General features: G+C 36.8%; 1 protein-coding gene across 4 annotated transcripts in view; it reads right to left on the bottom strand.

Moving 5' to 3' along the window:
- LOC5566132 overlaps nt 1-13,565 on the bottom strand; it is a 150,624-nt gene that overhangs the window by 54,694 nt on the left and 82,365 nt on the right. For all 4 annotated transcript variants that reach the window (XM_001650443.2, XM_021839706.1, XM_021839708.1 and 1 more), the window contains 2 exons: nt 11,763-11,890; nt 11,465-11,607 (listed from right to left, as the gene is read on the bottom strand). In XM_001650443.2, coding sequence (XP_001650493.2) covers nt 11,465-11,607; nt 11,763-11,890 — 271 coding nt within the window. The remainder of the gene's footprint in view (nt 1-11,464; nt 11,608-11,762; nt 11,891-13,565) is intronic.

Below are 13,565 nucleotides of genomic sequence, written 5' to 3' on the forward strand. Positions count from 1 at the left end.
TTCCGACGATTCATTCGAAGCATCGGTTGAGTGGGAACAAACTTAGTCGGTTGCCAAAATAATCTATTTAGTGTATGAGAAGTTATACATTTATGAATGACAAATGTTTAGTATAAAATTTCATTTCATGTAGTAAGAATAATGTGAAAATAACGAATTGTAATGTCACACTTAAGAACGGTAATTCGGACTCCAGACACGTTTACCAATATTCCGTGTACATGAGCAGCTCCAATTTTTGCAATGGAAATGGCTTCGGTTAGTGCGGTCAGCAACAGAAACCTTAATTGCAACTATCGCGTCGTCGACGGTCATAATGACGATACCGCAAATTGGGTGTGAATATCGGACTAATGGAATTGAAATTGTGGGATAGAGACTTGTTGGTACCAAGTGAACATCTACAGGGGCCTAGTGTGGTCGAATAATAAAATAACTAGTGAGAAAGGCCTCGTTGCATGTTTGTTTTCGGAATGAATCACTTTGTCCTGTATTCGATAAGCTCTTTAAAAAAGACACCTGCACGTTAATGCTTCCAGTGGGCGTTTTGTCCTTTGAAGGAAGCACCACACTAGACAACGGACTAGCATGCAACGCCCAACTTATAAGCTTGTTGTTGTATCTATATTATAATTGTTTTTGCGCACTAGGTATACTACTATTCTATAACAATTAAAGCAGTTGTTTTCTATAAGATTTCTTTTAAACCGAAGCCAAGGACGTAGCCAAGTCAAGGGGAGAAGCGAGCGATTTCATTCATAAATTTTACGCAAAAACTATCATTATACACCCTTTTTACATGAAACGTAAAACTTAATTTTTCATTTTCATTTTTAATTCAATTTGTTTTCTGAGTTACATGTCCTTTAACAGTTTCAAAAATTCCATATTGGAAAAAGTTTGAAAATTCGATTGGTAGATACCTTAATGACCAGCAATATTACCCTGGCCAGTTATTGACACGGAATACAACAAGTTCATACAGTTCCTTCAAGGATTGGATTCCACCAACAATTCTTCCAAAAATGTCTAAGAAATCCGTTCCTCCATTTATATTAACTGTTAAAAGTAAAATTTTCTAATCCATTGAATTATTTTACGAATTTCTTCTAAATTTAATTCGTGTTTGATTTTTTTAGAAATATCTTTGAGAAAAACTGTAAAATCTGTTTATATTTTCTTTTCAAAAATTCTTTTTAACATACTTTCAAGGATTTTTGTAGAATTAACACCAACAACTACTCCAAGAATCAAGAATTACTCTTAGATTGCCAAAATTCCTACATGGGTTCATATAAAAGCTTATCTGTGGATTTCTTTAGAAATTCCTATCAAATCGAGTCTAGAAGAACGGCCTTACTGTTGAGGTCGAAGTACTTGTATCTTCCAAAGGATACAAACTCTACTGGAATCAAAGATTGGACTCGGAAAAAATGCGACACTTTGTTTTGGGTGTAACTTTTTATCACGTGGGTAAAAAGTAATGCAATTTTGGGTAGGACTAGTTTAGACCTAGATAACCAGAAGTCGCATAAAAGTTAGCTTAGCTTAGCTTAGAATGACTACACATATCAATGGTTGCTATTCCATGATTGACCGAAATCAGTGAAAATGCACAAAGAATCAACTAGAAGATCGGCTGGGATTGGCCATAATTTTCTTCAGTGTGCATAATTCAGTGCCTCTATTTATACATGGTCAATAACGGCGCCGGCCACGTCCTTGCAGTCAGGTGGGATTGGGGGAAGGAATGTTAGTGTGTAACCTTTGCTATTTGGAGACCGTGTTTGCCTCTGCATCTCCACAAAGGTTACTGGGAGGGATGTTTGTTGATGGGGAGGATCGTTGGGTCACAGGATTCACTTTGATAAGCGATTAGACCATGAAAAATAATTATTGGTGAGATATAAACATGCTTATATGTAAATATGATATTTTCAATTGATATGAACAATATCTATATAGAGAAAAATTATGCCGACACTTGACGTGACGAACCTTTCAAAGATTCTCTTTAATGAATGTTCGAACCCTCTGAGCAGAATCTCAAATAGAGAAACTTGAAAGTAGATGGAGTACCGTGTACCTTTTAATTCCGCTCCTAAATGCTTATCTTTGACAGATACGCGTATTTCGACTCGTATCCACTCGTATCAGTACGAGTAACTGACACTGAAGAAGACTGCAAGTGGTAGTCGAAATACGCTTATCTGTCAAAGATAAGCATTTAGGAGCGGAATTAAAAGGTACACGGTACTCCATCTACTTTTAAGTTTCTCTACTTTCAAAGTTTGTTGAATAAAGTGAACCTTTCGCAAGTCTACACTCGTAGTGTCGAACCATTCAAAGTATTTTTAATTACAAAAATGAAGGTAAAAGGAAAAAGGTGTTTGAAAAAAAAAGTAGACATAATCAGAGTTTTTGTCGACACTCACAGTGACAAACCTTTCATAGTTTGTTGGAAAATCATATTTACGTCTCACCGTTGTAACGATTAAAGGTGCAGTCAAACATATTTTATAGATTAGAATAGTAGCATGCAACGAGCTCACCAATTGATCCGTCTTCCTTGAGCAGCAACAATCCACTTTCAGCCTCATTCGTTTGCTCGGCTATATAAAAGCACTCAGAGAAAATTGGCGCGCGACCCGAGAGGGAAAACAACTGACGACTGCTCGGGCTTTCTTGACGCACTGCCCAGGAGCAAGCGTCAACGTCGAAAGATCAAAAAGAACTAATCGAACGCGGAACTTTTTCACTTTACTCGACCGATGCGCGACATGTTTGATCCTGCCCTCATCGCCGGCCCCCACAGGAGCTAGCGTCAAGGTCGAAGGATCAAACACAACTCAACCAGAAGTCGCATAAAAGTTAACTCAATAACTCATTGATTCATATAAATTACATCAAACCCGCAAAACAAAATGGGGAAAATCGTCAGACTGATGAGTTTCTTCGCATAAAACCCTTTTTTTTAAGTTCATTTGTACATTTTGTTTCATCCCGTACACTCGTACAAAGTAAGTCGAATCAATCCTTAGCAGCTGTCAAATCAACATTTGTTATCATAAGTTAAGTCGCATACTCTCGCATTGTATGCTCTTATTCATCATGTAATATATGCACGTTAATCGCCTCCACTTTTGTACATAGAAGGCCTTTTCGTGACACCTTATAAGTGAAATTTTGCACATGCAAAGCCTCCAGGTGATTTCGTTATACGATGCTCAAAAGTTGTTTTTTTTTATGGATTCAAAAAGTTTATAGTATAAATTATAATTAAAGAAATTAAACCCGAAAGAAGCATAGGATAGAATCTCGATAAAATCTCTGCACTTTTTCAAATGTATCTTGTTGTAAAATTTTTTGAACTCTTAAACATTTTTAATTTTCGGAAATGTTTTTTTTTAAAGAACTTGTTTTAGAAAGAACTTGTTTTAGAAATCCACAAGATAACTCTAGGGAGTAGAAAATATTGGATAATTCTCTGATAGAATTTCAGAAAAATGCCTAGAAAAAGCTTGCTTGCATCGTTTATTCTTATTTTTTTATGTTATATCTGAGCCATTCCATGAAAAACCGATCTAGTGGGTCACAGAATTCCGTGAAAATTTGCTATTTTGTTCCTTATCCGAAACAAGGATACACGTGTTTTTGGATTTTTTGATTAGGATGACCATTTCCGAAATAGGGTGACCAAAAAATCGCGATTTTGCGAATTCTTTTATTTTAATTATAACTTTTGAACCGCTTGACCGATTTTCAATTTTCTTGGACGAAATGAAAGCTTTGACTTTTTAAAAGTAACATAAAATTTTACCAAAAACAGGTTTTTTACATGTAAAAATATCAACAATTTCCATTTGTTCGTGTTTTGAAGGCCTCGGGACCAAAGGGGCTACTGCTATTCTCATTTTTCTTGAAGGTTCAGATAATTTTACGTTTACAGTCAAATTTTTAGCGATGTGTGTTTTTTAGTTTTTGAGATATATTTTTTTGAAAATAAAAATCAGTCATTTTTTATCGGCACACACTGTAGGTCTCAGTGCATTAGATTTTACATTTAAAAAAATCATAAGTTTAAAACAGCTCAACCGATTTACAATCTTTTTTTATGGAATGATAGCTTAAGATTTCAACTTTTCAGAAAATGAACAATAGGTTATTTTTTCTTTCAAATTAAAAAAATCTGATGCGCTGAGACGAGTGTGTGCCGATAAAAAAATGACTGATTTCAAAAATATATATCTCTAAAACTAAAAACAAACATCGCTGAAAATTTGACAGTAAACGTAAAATTTTTAGAACTTTCGAGAAAAAATGAGAACAGCAATGTCCCAAAGCTTTCAAAACACGAAAAAACGGAAATATTTTTTTTTTTTTTTTCATGCAAAGAACCCATTTTTGTAAAATTTTATATTTTCCTTGATAAGTCGAAATATTTAGCTTTCATTTTGTCCAAGAAAATTAAAAATTGGTCAAGTGGTTCAAAAGTTATGATTTTTTTTTAAATAAAATTTTTGCATAGTCGCCATTTTTATGGTCACCCTATTTCGGAAATGGTCACCCTAATCAAAAATCCAAAAAAACGTGTATCCTTTTTTTGGATAAGGAACAAAAAAGCAAATTTTCACGGAATTCGGTGACCCACTAGATCGGTTTTTCATGGAATGACTGATCTGGAGTAATTCCTAGAATAATCCAATTAGCTGCAAAATTTTCCCAATTTGCTTAAAGGAGCCTAATAAACATTCCTGAAAAAAAAGGTAGGACAGTATCTTAAAACTACTCAAGGCAAATTAATGGAAACAAATTGGAGTAATTTCATGGGTAATCCCTGTTAATGACAATGGATTGGAGATTACCTCAGTAAAATTCCTGATTTGGAGTAAATTCTGTATTATTTTCAGAAGAGAAATGGAATTTGTGGATGAATTTCCAAATTCGTTCTTGATGGAGTTATCTTGGGTTTCTCATAGCAAACTTATTGATTAGTCGCAGTTTACATTTCAACAAAAATTTTCAGAGAAAATTTTAAGAAAATGGATAATCGCAAAAGACTTATAAGGATCAATATTCAAAAGAAAATCTGAAGAAACAAATGAAAGGTTTTTAAGGGACAAGAAAAAAGCTTGTTGTGATCCTCAAGAAAGAAAAACAAATCTTAGGGGTCATAATGGGTGTAATTTCTGATCACGTTGAGAATTTTTTTTATCAAATATTTAGAAGAATTCCCGAAAGTGGCATTTTAGTCTATTACTTGGAGGAATCTCTTCCCAGTATTTTCTTTGCTAGAATCACAAACTCTACAAACGTCTCAGTATTTTCGTTGCTAGAACTACTAAAACAATTTATGATGTAAACTATTATATCTAATATGAACAAAAAAAGTTTGTTAAGATTCCAAGATGAATTCCTGGAGTTGAGAATGTTTTGTGAAATATTTGAAGAGATTTTGTACAAATTTAAGCATCTGGAAAATTTTAAGATGCATACCCAATTGTCTCTACTTATACTCTTCGAACGTAACTTTAAAAAATATTTAGATCTGTATTAGAATACAATCCCGGCTGTTCCCATCTATAAAACTTTACTGTTGTTTCTTTTTGACATCCATTTTATTCAAACAAAGCCTAAATAAAAATGAAGTGCCCTCGCAATCATCATTTCCATAATCTTTCTAAAAAAATCCTCTTTTCACAGCCAACTTGAAAAATATTTGGTCGTTGTCTCTTCTTACTTCACAGGTACATAGAAGGACACCAAAACATTACAGTGATCCGCCCTATTGCATGCCAAATTGTACCGCATAATAAGAAATTAGGTGGTGTCACCCTTGTATAAAATTCTGGCCTCATTCGATACCATCAGTATCGAGTTTAACGATCTTAATCAAAACCTATGGAGACGCATGGTGACTCGCTCTTCTACAGCCAGACATTATCGACTGAACATGCTCAAATCTACGGACGTTCGCCGTTCAACTTTCAGGCCCACCGTAGATGTAATCCGCGTAGACGTTGGATAGCACCTTATACGAAGAGAGTACTGTATCATCGTCGCATGAAGTCACTGCCACTGACTGCTGGAAGGAGGCAGGTTATCAAATTATCTCATTATTTCTCCCAACACATGAACTCTGGCTTAGGCTTTAGCAGAAGAGATAATAAAAACATACGATACCCTACCGAGAAGTGAAACCTGATATGCATCGGTGTGTCTTATGAGAAGGAAAAGTTACATCCTGACGCTCTTGCCTATTCGGATTAGTGTATGCTGTTTCATCAAAGTTACGTGTTTGAAGCCGGATAGTAAGTTTGTCAGTTAATGTGTCGTCTGTAATGACATTTTCCTTTGAAATTCAATGCTTCAACTCAACATGAGCTTTATTTTGAAAGCGTCACTTACGTTTGAAGATCTCAGCAATTAAGGTAGAGAGATAACCTACTCACTTTTTAAATAATTGAACACCCGTATTTAGTACTACAAATACCATTTAATTCCACTAGAGTTTGTATCCTTTGATAGATACGCGTATTTCGACCTCAACAGTAAGGCCGTCTTCAGTGTCGTGTACTAGAATCGAGCCGAGTCTAGTACACGACACTGAAGTCTTTTATAGTTATGGTCGAAATACGCGTATCTGTCAAAGGGTACAAACTCTAGTGGATTTTTCATTCACTTATAGGTATTCCACTCAACTGCTCGAAGATTTATTAAAAGTATAATTGACTAATTTGTGGGCTTCGCAGCCGTGCGATTAGTATCACCAAGGCATTTAGTCGCATCGTGCTAAGGAGTGTGAGTTCAATTCCCACATCAGGCTGAACAAATTTTCGAGAGAAACGTTTTCCGACTTTGCCACTGGGCGTTGCATGCCGTTTCCTAGTGTAGTGCTTTCTTCAAAGGATAAATAGAGCCTGTTGAAAGCATTATCGTGTCCGTGTCTTTTTTTTTAACAAATGTTATGTTTAAAAACTATAAGGGTACATCCCTATGGGGTTGTACGAACTGGTGACGTAGGACCACGATGGTTAATTTAACTGAATTTGATGTCGTTCTTGTTGCTCGTTTTGACTTCATACTGTTTTCAGTGCTCGAAACTTTCGTAAATATTTATGCATATAACGATTTGCAGCCAAGTGTACGTTTAATCATGTCCCAAATATACACTATCTTTATCCGATGAATTCGTCATATTTATCTATGAAAATGTGAAATTTCACTTCAGGTTGTATGATCATTTTGAAATTATATTAGTAACCTCCTATGAAATATAAGGTAGCATTGGAAAGAACAGTAGTGATTGAGGCTTGTTCAGCATGCTGAAGCAAAATCAAAGTAATTCTAATTAAAGGATATTTAACAGCAATGTGTCTATAGGAAGTTATTCGAGGATTATAATGAAAGCTTCAGTCATCGCTTTGTTGATCCTATGGTTTGAGAGAAATATTATTCATCGCTTGGCAATGTGATAAATAAAGTCTGAAATATTACTCTGTTAACTCTCTTACACACATTTGGTGGCCCCGAAAAGAGCCAAAGGCTTTGTTAGCTCGGATGCTGTCATAGATGAATCGCACTACAGGATGTTATCAGTTGATTGCCATGGTTAAACGAAGAATCCCCAACGCAAGTGTAGAAATTTGTATAAGTTCTCTGCTTATAAGACGAACCAGGTGAATGTTTCGTGGTGTGGATGGCACACATCAGCAACAGGTATTAGATCACACGGCTGAAGTCGAAATCTGAAAACGTAGCTTAAGTTTGAAATCTTGTGCGATACCACAAGCCGAAAGCTCGATTTGTCTAATAATAGTAGTAATGATGCCTAACGGGCTTGATTCTTGACTGCACCACAGATGAGTTTATCACGAGCCGAAATCTCATAAACCAGATGCTGATCAACAGCTCAGCAGGCTTCTGGCTACGAGGTGCTCCTCGCTAAGCAGGTTCGGAGAAGCTCTTACCAGCTCGAAAGCAAAAATGGAATGAAACCGAATCCGGCGAAGGAAGCATGCTTTAATCCCTTAGATTAGCAGATGATGCTCCTCCCATTCGTGCTCTTCTCTTCTAGTCGACCAATCTGGAAAATGGGTATGTGCCAATAATGTTTTGGGCTTAGAATTACTTGAAAATTGCGAAAAATGATAATGCGTGAGAAATTGATCAAACATGAATAGTTGGAATGCTTGACATTTACTAAATATTCTCTAGTTAGCTATTGATAATCAATAGTTTTCTTTGGTATGAAAGTGAATTTCTGATTAATGGGTGCCAAAATGATGAAAATTGTTCAATCAGAATTTCTCTTGAAAACCATTCTAAATGTGTCGCAATTTTGTTACATGTGATCATTTTCATAATCGAAATGCTCGGCAAATCAAAGACACTGTTGGAAATGCCACTCTAGTTTACATTCGTTGTGAAATGTTGAGCACTCACCTCGACGGCACAGCAAGGCGTCCAAGAATAGTCTCAAATTGTCGTGCCATCAATTATTCATGACAAATTAAATTTTGTACGAAACTGTGAGATTGATTGAGGAATAACAGATGTAATAAGGTCGGAAATATTAATCTTTCAACTCTTTTCCACAAATTTGATGGCCCTGACAAGGGCCGATGGCTTTCTTAGCCTCGATGCGGTTACAGATAAATAGCACTGCGGGATTGATCAGTTGATTGCCATGGTCCGTGGATGGCGCACAACAGCAACGGGTAGTGGATCACCGGCCACAAGGCGAAATCTGGAAACGATGCTCACTCTTGAATCGATTAGCAGCAGCTCCTCGGATCAGCAACTCTGGGGGCTTCTGGTATCTGGTTCCTATCGGGCTTGCTTCTTGACCGCCGATGCTGAATTTATCACGGGTCGAAATCTGGGAGCGCGGATAAATTTGCGGCGGCGACGACGATGGCTTGGACGCTTCTCCGAGCAGCAGTAGTTTGCCGCTCGGAGAAGCGCCCAAGCTATCGTCATCGCCGCCGCAAATCAATCTTGCGTCTTCCTCTTCCGACGACACAAATTGGACTGTGACGCGGGTGCAAAAGCAAAGCGAGAATGACTCGCCCGACCGTGTTCACAGTCCGACCGCAAAAAGAAGACTGAGAGAAGAAGCAGGGACCCGTCTGCTTTTATAGTGGGAAGCGACACCGTCGAAAAGTGCTCGAACGTGATTGGTTGGATAAGAAAGAGGTCAACATTTATCAAATTTTCAATAGTTAAACAACAAAATTCACTTATCGGATATATTACTAACGATGCGTAGATACATTTCTGATCGAATGATACTAAAATCGTAATAATTGGTTCATAAACAACTGAGTTATTAACGTTCAAAATCTCCCCTAATTTCGTTACATGTCTCATTTTCCGTACTTTTAAAGTGCACCCCAATATAGAAAACAAAGACGTAGTCCTACGTCAAAAAGCAGAAATAAATAAATTTCAAAATACTAATAAATGATGTGGAATTTTTTGGCCAACCTAATACAATATACACGATTCATCACCAAATCGTAGACTCCCCTTCCCCCCAAAATGCAAGATCATTTATGGACGATCCCTTAATTGTTTTTTTTTGTGTAAAGAAAGTTGGAATGGCTGGGGTAAGATGAAATGGCAAAGTATCGTTGTGAAATTGAATAGTGATGAAAAATTAAATTCCAGAAACATAAAGATGGCAGACGAAACTAAGTCTTAAGAGACAAAAGTCTCTTGAAATTTGTTGACATCATATTTCAAGCTTTGTATTTCATCTTGCCCCATCCTTTTCAACTTGCACCGGTATACTTTAAAAGAGAATGGTGAAAGAAATAATGATAATAGTCATACGAGTTGGAAATTTCGCTTCATTATTTCTTATATTTTGCGTCCTGAGAATTCATTTGAGTTCTTACATTTTACTTTTTTTGAGTGTTTAAGAATATACCGGGAGTTCTACTGTATTTGATTTACATAATTTAAATTGAATAATCTTATCAGCACAAGTCATCTCTTCGGAGTCAACGATGACGAGGTTTGCTTTTGATAAAGGCTCAATGCTATACCGCTTTGCGATTGCCACGTAAGCCGGCTTTAATCTTACTCAATCCTGTCGGATGATATCCACCACCCTTTCGACAAACATGCCTTGAATTTACTGAGCTTGTTTATCCTCTCAGTGGTTGCGGTCGTCCTCCTTTGGTAGTCAATGCCGTAATGCCCTTCCCGTACTGAGCTGGTTTGGTAAATCTTTAGCGATTGGTAGTGGCTTAAATTAAACTTACTGATGACGACTAGACTTGTTTGGAAATTGGGATCATTTTTAACCAAAGAAACTCAGATGATAGCAACAATATTTTTCCTTTACACTGCATTCAAGAAACGTTCTTCGGAACTGGCAAAACACAGTTCTTAATTAAAAGGGACGGTTTCATTCACTCAATACCACGGTAGCTTGTAACGATGCTCGGAAAAGTGTGAAATCTGTTCTGTAATGTCTTCGAGGTGGTCAATCTTCCATGCCATGTTGGAACGATTGGCTTTAACGGCATTGGGTTCGGTTTCAGAGTAGAACAATGTTGCCCTTTCTCATGTTTCGAGGACGCTCCGACGATGTTGAATATTCATTGCTCATTTAGTTAATTTTATTCGTGCCCGAAATTCTGATTATGAGAATTACTCCGACAGCCCGTAGGTACTTGGGGGTGAGTCGGTAACTTTATTGGACGAGACAGTCGTGACCTTTGGCTCTGGTGTAAGATACGTGTGGAGGTTGTAATTCAAGCAAGAAAAGTATAGTATGAGATAATAAGTATGAATGATTTTTGGTTCTCAAACTTAAAGATTACACAGAGGAACAAATTTTTGATTTAAGCACCAAAATATCTTTTGACCAACATATTCAGCTGTTCAGTAATCCAACCCACATGGTTTTTAAATGAATTAACTCATTGCGCGTGGTAATGGATACATTATGAGTGAAATTATAAAAAAAAATAGCACTCGCTCTGCGCGCGGTATATATGACATGAGATGGACTATAAGAAGGGTCTGCGTGAACTGTTGGGATTTGAAATTGAAACTTGTAACCTTCTGAGATATTGGATCGAACGAGTGGCTTGGTAGCTTATTTGGTACAGCACACGTCTACCATACAAGAGTCGTGAATTCCAATTGAGCACGTGGATTTTTTCTTTCATAATTTATCCATCTGTATCACGCGTAATGAGTTAATTTATTTAAAACCATGCGGATTAGATTACCGAACATCTCAACAAATGAGTGAATATATAAACAAATTAATTTTGAAAGGTATTAAAGAAGCCTGGTTTCTCTAATATCTATGGCTAGTTTACTGGTGCAAGTATTTGTAGACAGTAAGATTCTTATGTCAATCTATTCATTGATTTGACTTGTCAGCCACATCCGATATTAATTTATGTTGTGACGAACGGCACCGATCTAAGCCTATACTTACCGGAATGCGAGAGTAACTCGTTAGCCAGACCCAAGTATCGCCTCCCGGTGCTGCTCCTTTCTGACCGGTTTTCCTGATAATCTCGGCGTCCTTCTTTTCCAGCTCGGTGCGCAATTTCGGGTTGAAAAACTCGACGTTGGGTCCTGAAAGCACAATGACAGGAAGATAGGATTTGGTCGTAAATAAAGGTTGGCAACAGAAAAAGATCATTCCCAGCGATAGGAATGTCTTCTCTCTTCTAACGGCGAAAATCGCCCATTTGAAAGGTGTCTTTTCGTAAAACGACGCCACCACTTACCGTCTTGATCCGGCACAAGACTGTCGTCGAATAAGTTGAGATCTCGCTTGAATCGGGACTCGTGTTGGCCAGTGGATTTGCGTTCATTTTGTACTTTCTGATTGTCCGTTTGATAAGGCATACTGAATCTGAATGGAGAAACAACAATAAATTTACCAATTATTTTGGATAAGATTAATGATTGCAGTCTAGATTGAATAGTCAACGAGTTGTCAAAGTAGTGCTATATAAAACTGAATTGTTCAGCAGTTTGTGTAAGGTCTATATTCCACAGTTAATTTCGTTTATCTAATTTAGAATATTATGATGAATCGATTCATGATCATGCGCAAGTTAATTTGACACTCATCCATCATGAATTAGCATTTGAATCAAATCTAATGTTTGTCAGACGAATACGTGAGACTAAATACGCATCCTACTATGGCACGTGGTTTATCGAGTGGCTGTTTGAGTTCGAATTAATTCCGCCAACACTTGGTTTTGTTCATAATACTAATTGATGTAGTTGATTTTATTACGTTGACACATTTCTACGGCTAGACACCTCTACCTACCAACCCATTCGTTCTACTTGATAATTTTGCTCATTAGGAATTTCCTTAACGAGCTGGATTGTTTCGTGTCTGTAGTTTGTAGCAAAATTCATCGTTGTCGGAGCAACGGCACAATTGCCGTGTCAGAAACAGGACATGCTCCATGGATGGTGCAAGCAGTGATAAAATGTTATTTCCTTTTGGATTTTGCTACCTATTTTGCTTTCGAAATTAACAGCTTCGACACTTCTACATCTAGAGGCTTTGGCTTACAGCGTGAACAACATTTATAGTTTATGTAGCACAGTAAATAATGTGCTTTAGTAAATTAATACACGAAAAAAAACTGACATTGAAGAATAATGATTAGTGCATCCCGACAGGTTAAGTTCATAAATTTACGACGATGTTACGGTTCACACAAAATTAGGAGAATATTCATACAAAAAGCGTTACGAGGAAATGGATGAGTGTTAAAAATGGTCATTTCGGGCGTAATGAAATATGTAAATGAACCTAATATGATATTCCATGAAATTGCAAAAAATGTTGTACGCAGCTCGTTGCAGATCTCGATTATCACAGCACTCAACAAACCTCGTTGGATAAATGTACGACAGGTGCTGTAAAAATCATCATTCTGCCACTTGTTGCGTAAATTAATATTAGCATATGCACAGTAACCTTATGGATTCCAATTTTTGTATTCGTTCTGAATAAATGTTTTACTACATAAAAAAATCTAAACAAGTTTTTGACAGATTCGCAATTATATTAGTTTTCGTATTAACCTTTAATTCGTATTTCAAAGCACAAATAGTCAACAAATGAGCACACAACTGAGATACGACTCAGTGAAGTGGTCTTATGCGAAACGTCCACCCTTAAAATTATGAAAAACGTTCCGCCCCCCGTATATGCCTGAGTGAAAGCATATATACCAAAACTCTCACCGCTCACCGGATACTAAACGGATTCCAATATTTTTTGTCAGTGTGCTCGTACACACAGTGCCGGATTTGGGCTTCGGGAGGCGGGTAGATCTCTCTCTTTTTCTGAAAAGTTGAGACCTTAAGCTTTCATTCCATATAAAAAGATTGGAAATCGGTTGAGCTGTTCAAAAGTTATGATTTTTTTTTAAACATTACAAATCTAATGCGCTGAGATCTAAAGTGTGTGCCGATGAAAAATGACTGATTTTTTATTTTCAAAAAAATATATCTCTAAAACTAAAAAACATACATCGCTGAAAATTTGACAGTTTAAG

Source organism: Aedes aegypti, chromosome 2, assembly GCF_002204515.2.
Source record: "Aedes aegypti strain LVP_AGWG chromosome 2, AaegL5.0 Primary Assembly, whole genome shotgun sequence".
In the NCBI taxonomy this organism is placed as follows: domain Eukaryota; kingdom Metazoa; phylum Arthropoda; class Insecta; order Diptera; family Culicidae; genus Aedes; species Aedes aegypti.